The sequence below is a fragment of the Emericellopsis cladophorae genome (genome assembly GCF_022114955.1).
Source record: "Emericellopsis cladophorae strain MUM 19.33 chromosome Unknown NODE_1_length_1489480_cov_119_871856, whole genome shotgun sequence".
Classification (NCBI taxonomy): domain Eukaryota; kingdom Fungi; phylum Ascomycota; class Sordariomycetes; order Hypocreales; family Bionectriaceae; genus Emericellopsis; species Emericellopsis cladophorae.
This window is the reverse complement of record NW_026250926.1, coordinates 968,055-984,599: the sequence shown is the minus strand read 5'-3', so window position 1 is coordinate 984,599 and position 16,545 is coordinate 968,055. Positions and strand designations below refer to the sequence as shown.

Here is a 16,545-nt window from a genome sequence, read left to right as displayed (position 1 = left end):
GGGATGACGTCGCTGTGGGTGCCGTCGACGTTCGAAGGGTCCGGACGGGGCGCTGGAAATCTGCCAAACAGCTCACAGCTTCGGCCCAAAATGACAAAGGGTTGACTCAACTCCGTGCGTATCCGTACAGCCCCAGCCACCGCCCCGTCAAGGGGTCCAGCCAGACAGGGGATCAAGCGCCGCAACAACAAAGAGACGGAGCAGTGCAGGACAACGGGGGTCCAACCCGCCTCCGGAGCGTGCCTTGTAGGTCCGTCGGTCGGTCAACTCAGCGCGCGACGGATTGAAAGTGGGCGGCGGGTGGGGCGCTCGCGTTGCGCTTGAGTCCGAGGTGCTTATTATCGTCGATTGCCCTCGCAAAGCGTGATCGCACGATGCAGTGCATCTGCGATCGCCTATGCCCTCGGTGCATCGCAGACCGCGCACGCAGCGGTCAGCACCACGCGCAGGGATTCGAATGCAAGCAAATCACGTCCGTTAGCGCCTGGGAAAACCTTTCTCTGCGAGCAATGCACTGCTCATCAGGCAATCATTATGCCATCCAACGCCGCATCGAGATGGTCGACTGGCCGAATTTGACCAAAGGGGCTTTGGGCAGCAAGCAGGACGACTGGACGTTGCGGTCTGTCACTCCTAGCAGAGCCTGCTTGCTGCGAGGGCTGCCGGTGCCTCGCCGGCCCTGATATTACCATTCGAAACATCTCACAGGAGAATTATTGACGCAGGCGGGCCAGGACTGTCTCCAACAGAGCTTCACCAGGAGTCGTTTCCGGGGTATGGAGCCTGCGGGAGCCACCTCTGACCAGCAGGATTTGTTGGAGGCTTGAGCCTTGGAGCCACCCTTGTCTTTGTATAAGACGCCGGTAAAATAGAGCCTCACGTTCCAATGACGTAGTAGTGAGCTCTATTGACGTTTTAATTATGGCGTGCCGACACCAGAGCAGCCTTTGGGCTTGCCAAACTCGATTGACTGTTGTGCGAATTAGGTTTCTCAAGGAGAAGCTCTCGTGACTCCATGAGTGCAAAGTCAGGGTCTGAGTCATTGTTACACCAGCCGTTGGCTAGCAACTACTTGAATGGCTTCAGCTTCAAGGACCTGATAACTTGGAGTCGAAGTTCGACCTCTCCAAGTCAAAGGGCGGTGGTCTCCGCAGCTGCGCACGGTCGCGCTGCTAACATAGTAAAGCATCTCCATCCCAAATCCAAAGGGCGGTAACGTTTGACACAATTGCCGATCCCCATGAACAATGTCCCGCTAATCCTGCGAAAGGCAGCTTTCATCCTGACGGCGCCCGTGCAGCAGACACTTCGACGCGCGACGAGCATCGATCCAACATGGTCTTGTCAGAAATCCCATCCGCCCAAAGGAGACAGACGTGCTTGCGGCGGGCGTCGTAACGTACCTTATTATTCTGGGGGTCCGCCAGGTCACGTCATGGGCTGACTGAAGGGTCTGAGGGGCTTCCTGCCAATGTATCTTCTGTACCCCTTTGACGGAAGTAAAGCCGATCATTGGTCGATCTCCCACGCGACCCTGGACCCTGCGACGACCCTTTAGGGCGTCGACGTGCGAAATACACGCCCCCGACTCCATGAGCTGTTCTAACATTCATTCATTCACCAGCGCGACCGGACGAGCGAGCAACAGTATCCAAACGGTCAATCCAACATTGACTTGATACATGCCCCCGATCGGGACTCGGAGTAAGCCAGTTCGGTGAGAGAACCTGCACAAAATCAGTTTGCAGGGACTGCCAGGGCTTTGTTGAGCTTTGAGGCTCGAGCTGAACCACGAGGCTGTGAGCCGTGAGTGCATAGGGATGGGTTGGCAAATGTTTCAGTGGCAGCCCAAGGCAGCCCCGAGGCTGAGATTTTACGCAGCACCTTGGGTTCTGGTGCGCGTCGAGAATGGCTCTTTAAGAGAGCGGATGCGTACGCACAACTGTCACGACCAGAGCCCCCACCCTTTATAGCTTCACAATGCGCGAGGACGACGGCGTGAAAGGCTTAAGCATGCTCATGCTGGCGCCGGAGATAGCAGCCAGCCACCCGAAGCGGCGGCAGAAGGACGCCAACGTGCGCGAGAGGACCGTTTCCATACCATCTGCAGTCGGCATGACTACCTCAGAGCCTCATCCGTGCTAGGCCGGTTCCAGTCCTCACGCATCTCGCCGTGAACAAGAAAAACAAGGCTGCCGTGCTGAGGAAGCCCCCCAAGCTGGCATCATTGACGTCACATTGTCATGCCTAGGAGCGGGACTCAAGACGAAGCATTTTGGGCCCCTGCTATCCGTGGCAGAGATCGAAGGTTAGCTGAGCGATCGCAATATCCTGCCGTCAGGGTCCCGAGGCAGCTCGATCTGCGGGGCTGGCTGGTCAGTCGTAGCTCTCGCAAAGGAGACGGAGAAAGAACGGCCGCCATTCGCAATGGCTGTTGCCATTCGCGGCGAATGAAATACTTGGAAGTATTCAAGTGCAAAAAGATATTATTGAAATGCAGAGAGGCATCTTCCACAAGATGAGAATGCATTGCATACCAGGCTGTACACAGTTCAGCACAACGTACGCATTGCACGTTTCGACTTTCCGCAACAAGCTGCAAAAGACCTCTAGCCTAGGCGTCGCAACTCTTGTACTACACGATGGAATTAAACGTATAAACAGCTCGTCTCGTCAACATTCTTCCGCGACAGGATGACCGATGCGGCAAAAACGCTTGATGACTTGCATCGGGACCTCATCGTGATCACAGTCCTCTGTGACCAAGCTGCACCCAAGACCGTACTTCAGTGAGGCTTTTGATTGGCTGTCGTGCTTGAGAAGACCGGTACCTGACGCGACTTGCCCAAGGGCATCGACCCCTGTCGGGGCCCCCTGTCAAAGGGGCTCAAGGGGACCCACAGGGGGTAATCGGGGATTCGGGGGAGGGGGTGGTTCCACAGTGCAACGCAGCCATCCAGTCAACATGAGCTCGGAGGTTCTTGCCCTGTGGCAGAATAACTTTCCGCTGTCGAGATCACCGATCGCACGGAATTTTCAAACAGAGAACGGAAGGCACGAAGAAAGTCGGGAATGAACATTGGGCACATGCAAGCGCTAATTACTGGCCGCGGAAGCCTGAGAGTGCCTGGAATCATTCTCTGCATCGCATCACCGATGGAAGCTTCGGCGCTATTGAACATCGCAATCTCCAGGTCGTCGCAATTGCCCTCTCCGCTCCCGTCCAGTCCCTTTTGTGTTGTTGGAGAGACGTCGTGATTCAGGGTCCGGTCCCTCACTCATGGCGGTTCACGTCATGGCTGGTCATCTCCAGTCCGGCAGGGCCTCGCTGCAAGCCGCACACACACCGCGCGCTTCAGGCCACGCCCCGCCTCAGCAGCCTGCGCCGTCGCTCTCGTCTTGAGCATCAAGGTAGGTTCGTGTGATTATCGTCACCGTCTACGGACCTAGACACGACTTCCTCGTCGTGGCGCCCATCTTCACGTGCCGACATCGATGTGTCTGTTTCCGTCCGCCCCGCGAGTCGGTCAACTATCTTTCGTACTCGAGCTTGAACAATCGGTACCCAGGGGCAAGCCTCTGTCCGTCCGTGGCTTGACCATGACGAACCTGCAGGACCCTGTGCCGCAGCAGACAGCTCTTGGACGTGAGCACACCCCCCTCCGGCAGGTCAGACAGTGAGTGACTGGAGTCCAGTTGCTTGCGTGCGTCCCTGGAGGCTTTGACCCTGAACGTCGTCGGCGCTACCACACACGCCCACTTTGGCACCCACACTGACCACATCCACATTCGTTCACATCCTGGCTGGATCCAGCTGCCAGGACCCATACCGGCTTGGCCTGGGACTAACTCAAACTAGGTCTCCCAGGTGTCTCTTGCATTCTCTCCTTCCTCTGGGCCTGCTCGATACCTACTTTAGTACATCCCGATCCCAATCCCCCATCACTCCTGCTCCCGTTCTTCGTCTTTCCTGTCTTGCAACGTCGAACATTTCACAACTCGATCTTCCCAGGCAACAAGTCGACGACCCTGAACTTTCAACCATCTACCACCGCAACCCAAACCATCCCGACTTGGTCCTGAACCTGATCTGAACCACAAGGTTAACAGCTAGCCCACCCTGCCGTCGCCAGCCGACCTCAACAACCTTCAACTCTACGACCACGCCGCCTTTCGTGGCATTTGAGTTTTCAACGGCCAACGGTCACCCCTTGTTTTCCTTCACCTTTGACGTGGTTATCATCGTCAGGCTTCAAGCAGTGTTTGCGCATCGTCCAACAACAAGTTGCCAAGCACGTCTCGGAGGTCCCTCGCTGATTATTTCAACGGCATCATCGGATCTATATAAGAAGGAACAATTCCTCTCTCACGCTGCTGCTCGAGTCGAGTCACCGAGATTTGCTAGCAAGCTAGTCTGGTCCACTATAGAGTTACCGCCTGGAAACGTCCCAAGGCCCCTTGACCGGAGATCTTTACCAGCCCTACCTCGAAAGCAAGACTGCAGCCATGATGCAAGCGCGCGATGCCTCGGGTCGCTGCGTCTCGTTGCTTAACGACGAAGGCAATAAGACCGGCGCTTCCGCCCCTGGTGGGCTCACAGCGCAAAGGCCGCTACCGCAAAGACCGTTGAGCTTTCACTCTAATCATGTCCTCTCCCGTCCTACCGCCTTGTCTCGCAGCACATCGTCTTCACCGCACATGCCCGAGCTTTCCCGCTCGGAATCATTCGACTCACAGGCCAGCAACGATCCCTTGTCGCCTCTCACACCCGCCACAGAATATTCTTTTCCCCGTCCTGCACAATACACCATCAACCAGGCCTACACAGTTGATCCCACCGTGGCGAAGCGTCCCGCCTTTGCAGAAAGCCGCACCACCTCGTACGTAGGGGAAGAAACGCCCGCCACGTCGCCCCTGCCCGAGCAGCGGCAGGGCAAGCGATATCCTTGTCGGTATCGTGAGACGCATGGATGCGAGAAGACCTTTACCACCTCTGGACACGCCTCGCGTCACTCTAAAATTCACACGGCGGAGAAGGCCGTGCAGTGCTCATTCCCGCTCTGCCAGAAAAAGTTCACCCGCGCCGACAACATGAAGCAGCACTTGGAAACGCATTTTAAAGACCGCGCTCGCGGCGCTGCTAGCGCCCAGCGCGCCCAGCAGAGGATGGCTGCGCGCAACCGCCCCGTGGCCCGCGAGTCGCAGGCTTCGACGACGCGCTCCTGGGAGCCGACCGAGCAGCGACCGTTGCCATCGCCTCCCCTGGCCTCCCCTAACGGCACCGGCGCGACCTGGGACATGAGTGGCTTGAATCTACCCCTCCTGAGTCGCCCTGTCGCCGCCCGCACGCCAAGCAGCGGCCTTGACGCCCTGGCGATGGCCATTGCCCACCAGGAGGAGGTCGCCTGAGCACACCGATTGGCACTTTTCTTGCGGCGCATCTCAGCTATTGAGGGCCGCTACGCCCTCCTAAGCTCCGGATTCTATATCCGGTCAGATGCCTAATCCCAATACGCCATGAACCCCACATGACCCTGCTCAGCTCGACCCCTCGATCTCGCAACATTCCCATTCTTCGCAGACGGTGAATTCCACAATTCCCGTCTGTGGGCGCGGTCGCGACCACGGGAGGTCTGTCACACCACTCGTGCCAATTGGTTTGCCGCTACGGGGGGACCCTCTTGCGCACCGCAACTCGTGTCGCATCTTTGCGTCCAGGGTCTGCTGTACCTTTTGTCGGTCTCGTCGACTGGTCATTCATCTCCAGCAGAGATTGGTGCGCAGGCGCAGCGACTGGGGTGACTGATCTCACCCACCACAACCGCTGATTTATTCTTCCGAACCTCTTTATGATCTTGGTTTTTTCCGATTGAGGGCTTGCGGGGCGATGCATTGCATTGCAAGATGCTGAGATGCGCAAACTATGCATATTCGCATTGTCCGTCCATTTTTTCTTTCGCATTTTCAAAACAGTTACAGTTGGGCATGGCGTTGGCGGCTTTTTGTCTACATCGGCGCTTTGCATTGAGAAGCGGCGTCAGAGTGTACATGATTCTCTCTCAACACTTGGGAAGCACATACAATTGGGAAATTTTTTAAGATAGGATTAAGATATGAGGAAAAGGTCCGAGAGTTGGGTTACTCTTGGCTTAAATGATACCATCTGCTTTCTGCACATATAACAAACCCCATCGCCCCATACTTTAATTGTTGATAAATGAATTGCATCCGCCGTGCGAGTCAAATTATGCTATCCCCGTTGGATTCTTCATTGACAAAGTCAAATAATTGACACCGACAAACCCGGGACTATGGGAGGTATCTTTCTATGCCCATAGCTCCTCCTTTGCGGCACACATCCTAGCCATCTCAAACTGCTCGTCCGTCTGACACACCAACACCTTCTTGCCGCCATCGCCGCTGATCTCGTCGACGATGCCCTTCCGAGGGCCCTTGTTCTTGCCCTCGTCTACGCGGAAGCCGAGACACTGAACCTTGCGCGCGACCGCGTCCCGCAACTCCCAGCTCTTCTCGCCGATGCCGCCCGCAAAGACGAGTGCGTCAACGTCGCCGCCCAGCGAGACAAAGTAGCTCCCGATAAAGCCGGCGACGCGGTCGACAAACAGATCAAAGGCGAGCGCCTGCTCGGGCGTGGCGCGCGAGGCGATGGTGGCAAAGTCCGTCGTGCCCGTGAGGGCTGACCAGCCAGACTTCTTGTTGAGGATCTCTTCGGCGCGGGAGATGTGGAGCTGCGACGTGGAGGCGGGGGATAGTTTGCCGACGTCGCTGGCATAGTGGAAGACGAGGCTATGGGAGGCCGAGTGTAAGCATGGCAGAAGAGAGAGAGAGAGAGAGGGCTTTGTTACCTGGGATCGACGCTGCCGGAACGTGTTGCGCCGGGGAGGCCAGCGAGCGGTGTGAGACCCATGCTCGTGTCTCGGCTCTGGCCATTATGAATGGCGCAGGCGCTCGCGCCGCTGCCGAGATGCAGGGCGATAATATTGAGACTGCTCTCGTCCTTGTGCAGAAACTCGGCGGTGGAGCGGGCGATGAAGGCGTAGCTGAGCCCGTGGAAGCCGTACTTGCGCAGCTTGTTTTTCTTGGCAATGTCCTGGTTGATGGGGTAGGTCGCAATGTGGGCGGGGATGGACTGGTGGTACTGCGAGTCAAAGCAGGCGACGTTGTGTGTCGAGGGGAGCTGGTTGATGCAGGCGTCGACTATGCCGAGGGCGGCGCCGTTGTGGAGCGGCGCGAGATCGCTGAGGGCCTCGATATGATGGTAGGTGTCCTTGGTGATGAGCTGGGCGTCGTCATAGTCCCCGCCGTGGACGATGCGATGGCAGGCAATAGCAATGTCGTCCTTGGAGGCAATGTCCTTAAGCGCCTCGTCGTTGATGAGGGTGTCCAGGAGGAGGCGGAAGGCGGTATCTTGACTGTTCGCATCGACCTCCTTGTCCTTCTCGACCGAGGTGCCTTGTCGGTTGTACGTGAGCTTGGCTGGAGGGGCCGTCAGTCCGCTCACTTGGGCGTCGGCGATTTCGCGTGGTGTGGCCTTGTGGTGGGAGGCGGCGTAGACGGAGATCTTGACCGAGCTGGAGCCGGCATTGATGCTGAGTATGGCCTTCATGATGGGGCGAGGTGAGTCGAGTCGTGTACATGTAGATGCAGACTGTGAGATTTGTTGCTCGTGTAGAAAGCGTGTAGATGACGCTGATCCAGGTCCAGCGACATACATCTGACTGACGTCTTTGGTGGGGCTGGCGGTCCGGGACGGGCAGGGATTGGGATTGGGAATGGGGAAGACGCCGAGACGGATCATATCACCTCACATGGGAATGGGTCGATCCGGGCGCCACAGCCGGGTCGATCTCCTACACATTGGTCCTAGGAGAGGATTCGAAAATAGCATCCCGGGAGATGATCGTCAGAGATACATCTCCATCATCCTGGCAGAGCCGGCTTCATCAGCAGCAGCTCGGTTGTCTCCACATACAGCTCTTTGGTGCTCGTGGTGGCCCTGACATGGACGTTGCCCTCGAGCGCGTCCAGCCACTGGTGCCACCTGGTTCCGGGGATGGGCTCAGACCATCCGCGCGAGGGCTGGAGTACACGTGACAGCCGTAGGGCAAAGGGGGCAAAGTGCACATCGACAAGGCTGAGGCTGCCGCCCAGAAAGTACGGACCTTGCTCATCCGCCGCGAGCACGAGCCTGGTGATGGCGGCTTGCAGCTTGTCGACGAGCTCGGGGTGCGGGCCGGCCATGTCTCGAGCCTGCAAGATGCCATAAAACGCCGGTACGATGCGCTCGTTGATCTACGCTGGCAGTCAGTCTTGGTGCTTCGAGGAGGTGCGGTGGAAACGACGATGACGACTGACATGATCAATCCATAGGCGGCAGTTGGCCTTCAACCGCGGATCCGTGGGGAAAAGGGGCGTCTCCTTGTCCAAATCTTCGAGCTGTACGTACTCGTCAGCCTTGGACGCGCGTCCGCAAGAAAATACCTCTACCTACGTATTCGAGAATGACCGCGCTCTCGGCACACGCCCAGTCACCCTGTCGAATGGCAGGCGTCAGACCCCGCGGGTTCGCCTCCAGGAATGGCGTGGGCACGGGTCTGCGGTACGGATCAATCTCGCAGTACTGATACGCGATGCCTTTCGCTTCCAGGGCAATCCAAACCCTCTGCGAAAACGGGCTAAGTCCAGTTGTTAGTCGGTGGTCGGTCCCTACACTTTGAAGGGATAAAAGGCGTACCAGAAACAGGCCGAGTAAAGCTTGAGATCACTGTCCCTGCTGTGTTTCTTGACAGTTGTCAGTGCTGGCCCCGTAGCCTTTCGTGGCATGAGTTTGCCCTGTCCCTTCTTGGTCTCCTTGTCCTGCTTGGCCAGCCAGCGCTGCACGCTGTTCTTCTTGATCTCATCGCTCTTCTGCAGCGAGTGGCGATGCGGCCCGGCCACGCCGTCCCCCTTCCCGTTGCCGCCGTTGCCGTTGACACGCTGGACCGTCCAGAACTTCTGCCCGGGCCCGATCATGTCCATGGCCGGCGGCGGCTGCGCGGAGAACGTGCCCAGGCCATCCTCCAGTTGGATCTGAGCGCCGGGGGCGTACTCTGTGATCTTGATCTTGACGTCGCACAGGTCGCGCTCCCTGGCGTTGCGCTTCCGCTTCTTCTTGCTTGGGTCGTCGCTCTTGGGGGTGCCTGGCGGGCGTCCCTTCATTCGGCAGTCCCAGTAGTGTGACACGAACGGTTTGCGCTTGTATCGCTGTGTCGAGCGGTGTGAGTAGACATTGTCAATGTGCGGGAAATAGGTTTCGAACTGGTCATCGGTGAGCACGATGAGGTCATCCACATTAAAGAGCTTGTCACGCCAGGCGGCCAGATCGGGGGGGTCGACGACGATGCGAGGGTCATGGCCTGGCCCGTTGAGCTTGCTCATGTCGGCCTCCTGCGTGGTCGCCTCGAGGCTCTCGTTGGCGAAGGCGACATTGGTGCCGGGCGTGACGTTGGTTGGCTTGAGGATACCAAACTGACCACTCCCGTTGCCGCTGTGGTTCTGCGATAGCCGTCCTTGCGTGGCTGTTCTGCCAAACTCGGGTGGTTGCTGAGACGGTAAGATGGGAGCTATGGGCCGATGTTGCGTCTGTGGGTGATGATGGTGGTGGTGGTGATGGTGGTGTTGCTGTGGCGGATTGTGCCCATGGTGATGGTGGTGGTGGTGATCAAAGCCGCCCCCGTCCAACCCAGCCGCGTACTCGTCGAGGCCCAGATGACCCAGAGGGTCACGGTAGACAGAGGATTCCGTCATATCAGCACCGCCAAACGGGGCGGCGCCCGAAGCTGCCATCGCCAGCGATTCCTAATCGTGATATGCCGATGGTGCCTGTGCCTCTACTCGAGTAGATAGGACTCCTAGATCCAAGAGGAGGTGATGAACGAGAGATCTGGCTCTCTGCTGCCTAGAGACCATCGCCAAGGGAACAAGCGAGAGTATTCGACGTGTGGCCACGACCTCTCGCGCGGGGGGACATGGATGGATGGTGATGAGGTCTTGGAGTCAAGTCGCGAGGTCACAGGTGAGCAGAGCTGAGGTCGTCGCCCAAACGGGTAACGGCGGCGCACGGACCACTTTGTCCAGAGAACCTCAAGACAAGCCCTCACAGTCATAGCAGCGGCAATGTAGTCAACAACAGGCAAATCGAGAGATGACACGGAGCTCTAATTCCGACTAGGATGTCTTGTCGGTTGACATATGCAGCTATGGGAGCGGAGCGTTGATTAGACATCCCACGTACAAGCATAACCCACTCCAAACGCCCTGGAAGTAACCAACAGATGTTCATCATGTCCTCCCGCCCTTCATTGCCTCAGGTGCTCACTACTCTGGTCCCACGCACCCAGATCCATGGCGTCCATCGGCCCCATGTGCATCAAAGCCTGCAAGACATCGTCGCCGGCGTGTCGAGGTCCCTGCGACTGTGGCGGTTGCGGTTGCGGCATAGCGAGCAAGTCCATGCCCCAAACACTCTGCTGCTCAAGACCAAATCCGCTCTGGCCTCCTCCTCCTCCTCCTCCTCCTCCGCCGCCGCTGCCACCCATAACTGTGTAGTCGTTCACAGTGGCAAACAAGTTGGCTTGGTGAGGATCCAGACCCCCAGCGCCCATCACATTCCGCTGGGACGAGATGGGACTGGCCTGGAACGGAGTCTGTCCCAGACCCAGCAGGTTGCTCGCCGGGCCACGACTGTCCGATGCACTGTCCTTGCCGCCATTCGTGCTCGAATTCGGCGTCACGCCACTCGAGTGACCCGGTGAGCCCAGGCCGCCAACGTTGTCTGCGCTCGCACTTCCCCTGTCCTGCGTCCGCCCCGATTGGGGCGTCGCAGAGTTCATAGAGGCCAACCATGGGTCAGCGTTGAAGCCGGTCATCTTGTCCGCGCCCTCGAAATCCTGGAAATCGATCATATCAGGGCCTGGATCGACAATGTTGGGCCCTTCGGCCGGGTTGCCGTTGTCACCAAGTGTCTTCATAAAGTGACACTCGTTGCGATAGGACGGACTGCTTCGAGCGCCGCCCATCCAATCGCAGTTGGTTCTCGTCTTGTCTTGACTCTGTGAATCCTAGACATACTCAGTCAGCTTGGATGGTGTCTGTGTCACAATCCCATCGAGACGTACTGCGTGCATGTTGTCGAAGTCTTTCCGCAGTTTCGGTATCCTCACCACCAAAGCCTCCAGGTCAACGTCGAGCTGCGCGAGGAAGCTCTCCGTCAAGGGGTTCCGCTGCTTCAGTGCGTTCATGGCCGACAGCAGGAATCGCAAAGAGTCCGCCGTCTGGCTGTCGTCCGGTCTGCTCTTCAGGTACTGCACGAAGACGCGAGCGGAAACGTACAGGCAGAATGAAATGCAGAGGTTCATCTTCCTGCGTCAGCACGGCATCGGGGGGGGACTCTAGGTGGCTCGACTTACCGTGTCCAGGTCTACATGTGATACTGTCCGCATGATGCTGGCAATCTCATTCGCCGCAGTGATGCACCGTACCTTGCTTTCGCTACTGACAGATCCTGGCAGCTTGTTCTGCTCGGCTTTAAAGATCGCCGCCTGGTGGAGGCAGATTGTCGACGTGTGGATGGCCATGCTGGCAAACACAACGTTGGGGTTCCCAAGCCCAGCCGGCAGTTTGAGCTGGGAAGGTAGGCACAGCGCCGTGTTGAGTATGATGTTGTCCAGGTGGCGATGCCGCTTCCAGAAAGGACCGTTGATGTCGCCCTCCTGGTCATCCCCGTCCGTGCGGTGCAGATGCACCAAGTTGCGACCAAAGAGAGACGCCATGAGACAGACTGCGCCGTAAGACGACAGTCTCGACGCCCCCGACGGGCTCGTCGCTTCCCCGAGAGTCAACGTCTGCTCCGCCTTGCCGGTTTCAAAGGCCTCTTCCGACGCAGGCAGGTTTGCCATGACATCTCGCTCATCCACACCCATGGGCCATCCGGTACCGATGCTCGTGTACCGGTCTTGGCAGTACGCCATCCAGAACGTACGCCTCCGCTCTTCCTTCTCTATCCAGTCCTTGGGAGGTGGCAGGCATTGCTTCACATCAAGGCCTGCACCATCCACGCGATGCAGTCCTATCATCTGGCACAGGCGTATCGCAGAGCCCGTGCTGACCCAGGCGCGGGGGAAGTACATCATCTTCATCTCGTAGCACGTCAACAGCACGTGCGCCTGACAATGGGCCACGCTGATGACCTGCTCTCCAAAGCCCTTCATGTAGTCTGCCTCCATGTACTTGCGCGCGCGCTGGTAGAAGAGATCCTTGAAGTCATAGAGCTTCTCGGAATGCGAGCATGCCATGGTCCACATGGCATATCGCAAACAAACGGGCGGTCTTTGGTTCGGGGCCCTATCCAGAGTCAGCGTCCTTCTTCGTGCGACGTCGCGAGCGGTGACAAGTACAGATTCATAGCCATCAGGTACCGCGACTTGTGTATCATGGGGATCGAAGGATGCACAGTGTCAAAGTACACCTGGTGCAACTGGTCGATGGTGTCGTGTGGCGGTAAGGGCTCCTCCAGTCCCAGTCCAATCATCTCCCACGAGAAATCACCACCCATGCCGTTGAGATTCAGGTTCAAGTTGGGGTCAAATGTAAAGTCCTCCATGGGCGGTGCGGCCGAGGTATTGTTTTGATCGCTGTCCATTGCATCTATCCCTTCCCAAGTGGCACCTATGCTTGCCTCTGTAGCCGTCCGCTTGTTGCTCTGACTGGGCGCATCTCGTGTGGGGAGAGTCGCCGAAGCGTGCGGCCGGTGACCTTGCGATGCACTCGGTTCGGCTCCCTGGAGCATTGTCTCGACTTGTTCTATCCAGCAGTATTAGCCCGGCCTCGATATGTGGCTAGAGGTGCCGGTGTACTTAGTCTCTCCTCCAGGGCCTTGACGTAGCCCCTTTTCGGGCCACTCTTCCTCCTCTGTTCCTCGTATGCACACGCATGGCCAAGTCGGGAACAGGTACCACAGCTCGGTCGCGAGCCATCACATTTGAGCTTACGCTTGCGGCAGACGGTGCAAGCCAGACGCTTCTGAGGCTTGACGCCATCACTGACAGGTACGGTCGTGGTCGCGGTCGTGGTTGTACGTCCGGCTGGCTCGGCACCAAGGGTAGCGGCGCGCACGCTGTGGTGGTCTTGCGACCCTTCGGACGAAGAGGCCATTGTGGCGCCAAGGCTCAAGCTGGATGTCTAACGTTAAGGTGCGCGTGATCGAGGCTGCTCCCTGTGCAACACCGTTTGCATGGCGCGGCTCGTTTCGATGGCGAGATATCGGGTGCCTGGGCGTGATGGCAAGGCTGTCAGTCAGACCACGCGTACAATAGACTGGACGCCGTCCCGTCGTTGGGTGAGGTGGGGGGATTTGGTGAGTGCAGTTCGATGGCAGGGTGGCACTTGACCAGAAGACTCAAGTCATGTTGAAGACGGGAGATCTATTTGGTGTACGGGCTCGCGGATTGAGGCAGTGATGATTAAAGCGGTCCTTCCCATGAATCCTCCCCAACGGACTGGACCCTCCAGCATGGCGCAGCGTCTCTCGTGCGGGTCAGCGATAGGCTACAGGTCCCCGCTTATCTGGCATTGACGCGTCTGCTTCTACCAACCCTACACAAATGACTGTCCCTCAATGATGGACTTGCGTGTCCTTATTACACAAAAAGAAGAACAAGGCAATGGCCACAGATTGTCGCTCGATTTCGACAAGACTAAGGTGAACAGGAGCCATGTCTGTAGAGAAGGTAGCAAGACTTCCTTTCGAGTGAGTATTGACTCTAGGTTCCACGTGTGACGACGCTTACAAATGGATACACAGTGGACGAACCGGGGACCTGAGCTGTTATAGGCTTGCCCTGTCCTAAATAGTACTGTGCTTAGTTTTACAAGTACGATCAGAGCATTTGATGATACGTAGGCAATGTAGCACTCGGCTTATCGTCAGCTGGCTGTCCTATGTATGCAAAACATCGATGGACGCGACTTAGCCAGGTGTAAGCAGGCTCGCGTAGTATTTGCGCCTTCTACACGTGGTTGAGCAGGCAGTCTTGCTTCCATTTTTCTAGGCCATTCCCTTCTCAAAAGGTCACCTCCTTGCCACGCTGTCTTCCTCGTCATCCAGCCTCACTATCTCCTGTCCAACTTATCCACGTCGACGCCCACAATCTTCAAGTAGCCCATGTCATTGTAGGCAAGCCAATACCTCGTCGGCGCCCACGCCACGAGCGGACACGGGCCCACCGTGTTAAAAGTGTGCACCTTGTCCCCCGTCTCGGCATGCGTTACCACCAGCCCGTTCCCCTCGTCGCTGCCGCCGACAATGAAGCTACCATCAAACGTCCAGCCTGGCGCCCGGTTAGCACAGGAAGAAACCAAGAGAAGGGGCCGGTTAGGCCGGGACAAGAAACGGACTTAGACTTCGCACGGGTCCGGTCATACTGGTGATGGTCCGCTTGCACAACCAGTCCTTCGTGTCCCACAGCGCGATGATCGAGTCTGACCCGCCTGTCGCGAGGTACCGCCCGATCGGTTGGAGCTCAGCTGACAGGCAGCTCGACGTGTGTCCGCTGAGCATCGCCTCCCTCTCGTCGTCGTACTGTTCGCGGAGGATGGGCTCAAAGTTAGGGTACGACAGGATCCTGATCTTGCCTTCGGCTGTGGTGACGAACACTTTGTCGCCGCTCCAGCAGAAACTGATTTGGTTGGTGTGGGTGGCTTGCTGGTGAGACGATATGACCGTGGCACTCGTAGGGGAGAGGACGAATATGTTATCCGCCTTGTCGTCTCTTGTCAGTCCCATTGCTGCTGTAGCCGCCTCGTGAGATGTTTTGCGCGCGCACATACCTTGTTCCCCACAATCAGGGTCTGCCCATCAGGTGCCCATGCCAGCGTGAAGGCGTCGCCGAGCCCCTTGACCTCATTGAAGCAGTTCTTGGTCCGGACGTCCCAGAACTTGACGACGCCATCGCTGCTCACGCTGCACAGCTCAGCATCCTTGACCGGGTTGAAGGCCACCTTCTCGATGGCCGCCGAATGGCCCTTGAGCTCGGTCGAGAACTTGCCCTGTGGTTTGTCCGGATTCCCTACATGCCAGTCAACAGCCGTGGTAGCAACCAGAGATGCGCTGTCCGCATACAGACTCGGAGTGTCTTGTCTGAAGACCCAGTGGCGATCAGCTGCCCTAGGCAATTCCATGCGAGACACCGTACACTGTACCCAGATGTCAACACGCATCCGTGGCCAAATCTTGCTTTTCTAATGACTTACTGGTTGGAGCTGGATGGGGCCCGTGAGTCCCTGCTTAGATCGGGGTAGTTCTGAGGCTGCATCTTGCTAAAGTACACCGGGAACCTCTCCGCAGACAGGCTCTGCCGGGGCCGCAGTGTGGGCGCCATGTTGAAAGAAGTGAGCTACTCGATATCCCGCACAAAAAGGGCCGTCTCTTTGGTGTATCTGGTGGTCGGTCTGAGAGCCCCGTCGAACTGAAGATGTGGAAGATGGCGTGGTTGAGGAACCGCGTGTGAGGGTCGCGAAGCGCAAACCGCGTTAGTGGTTGTCGTGTATTATCGCTGCAGCACACGAAGCCTGTACAAAGCAAATAAAATGGCAGAAGATTCAAGAGCGATCGCGGCTGGGCAAGGCATTTGTTGCAGACAACCACAAAACACACCCTGACATGACACTGAGCTTTAAAGTTGTGGTCTAACGGGGACCCACTATTCCCTCGGTGGTTGATCAGAGAGACGTGACAGACGGCGCTTTCTCAACCTCACACCAGCCAGCCTCTAGGCTCTGGTTGGTTACTGAGTTGCTTCATCACCGTAGTGGCCTCGTGTCGATTCAATGTGACACCCGCCACGGGAACTACAACAGACCGTTTCACGTCATGGTTTCAGTACCTAGCCGCATGGATACGCCTTATTAAGTCATAATAGTGCAGTCAATTCGCGCCCTTCGCAATGTCGACGTAGACCACGTAGTAGTAGTCATGTGTATGTACAGCTTGTATGCCATGGGGCAGAGCAGAGCAGAGCAAGAGTGCAAGAAGCTGCTGGCTAGAAAGCCCAGCTCCCTCCCAAAACCGTCCGTGCCTTTCCCCCCAAACAATGCGTTGCTGTTGCCGACTCCTCATCTGTCCTGAGAAGAAAAGCCAAACCTTTAAAAGATGAAGCAAAACAAACAACTTGATCGCCAAATCCAAACCTGCGCCTGGTTCGCCACGACTCCGCTCGCCTTTCCTAAACAAGTAACAAACCATGCGGCGCAAACGTGCGCAGAGATAAAGCGTAATGTCAGTAATGCCCCATTATTCCTGCTACCATTGCAGAAAGAGCCATCTCGACGGGTATGAAGTGTGTCGATGATGGCTATGGTTTGAGAGACGATGGTCGCAGGCTCAGAATGATGGCGCATCGCTGCGTTGCGGAGTGATGCGAGTTGAATCAAAGTCATAAGCTGTCGTGAGTGTCGCCGACCATGCGACCAAAGATGCCGTGTTCAGAC

The 16,545-nt window shown here is 57.2% G+C and overlaps 4 protein-coding genes across 4 annotated transcripts; 1 reads left to right on the top strand and 3 right to left on the bottom strand.

Moving 5' to 3' along the window:
- Positions 1 to 4,698: 4,698 nt before the first annotated feature.
- On the top strand, positions 4,699 to 5,409 carry J7T54_006197 (uncharacterized protein; the record flags this gene model as incomplete). The annotated part of the gene is made up of 1 exon (XM_051504861.1): positions 4,699 to 5,409. The coding sequence occupies one exon, from the start codon at positions 4,699 to 4,701 to the stop codon at positions 5,407 to 5,409; it is 711 nt and encodes a 236-aa protein (XP_051366714.1).
- Positions 5,410 to 6,326: 917 nt separating this feature from the next.
- On the bottom strand, positions 6,327 to 7,627 carry J7T54_006196 (acetate kinase-like protein; the record flags this gene model as incomplete). Its single annotated transcript, XM_051504850.1, has 2 exons — positions 6,327 to 6,807; positions 6,867 to 7,627. 2 exons carry the CDS (start codon positions 7,625 to 7,627, stop codon positions 6,327 to 6,329), a joined length of 1,242 nt encoding a protein of 413 aa, XP_051366713.1.
- Positions 7,628 to 7,941: 314 nt separating this feature from the next.
- Positions 7,942 to 13,212, bottom strand: J7T54_006195 (uncharacterized protein; the record flags this gene model as incomplete). Its single annotated transcript, XM_051504839.1, has 9 exons — positions 7,942 to 8,313; positions 8,377 to 8,457; positions 8,513 to 8,696; positions 8,756 to 9,839; positions 10,397 to 11,120; positions 11,178 to 11,417; positions 11,469 to 12,402; positions 12,456 to 12,861; positions 13,050 to 13,212. The coding sequence occupies 9 exons, from the start codon at positions 13,210 to 13,212 to the stop codon at positions 7,942 to 7,944; spliced, it is 4,188 nt and encodes a 1,395-aa protein (XP_051366712.1).
- Positions 13,213 to 14,169: 957 nt separating this feature from the next.
- J7T54_006194 (THO complex subunit-like protein) lies at positions 14,170 to 15,437 on the bottom strand (the record flags this gene model as incomplete). The annotated part of the gene is made up of 4 exons (XM_051504827.1): positions 14,170 to 14,387; positions 14,482 to 14,818; positions 14,887 to 15,196; positions 15,310 to 15,437. The coding sequence occupies 4 exons, from the start codon at positions 15,435 to 15,437 to the stop codon at positions 14,170 to 14,172; spliced, it is 993 nt and encodes a 330-aa protein (XP_051366711.1).
- Between the last annotated feature and the right edge of the window lie 1,108 nt (positions 15,438 to 16,545).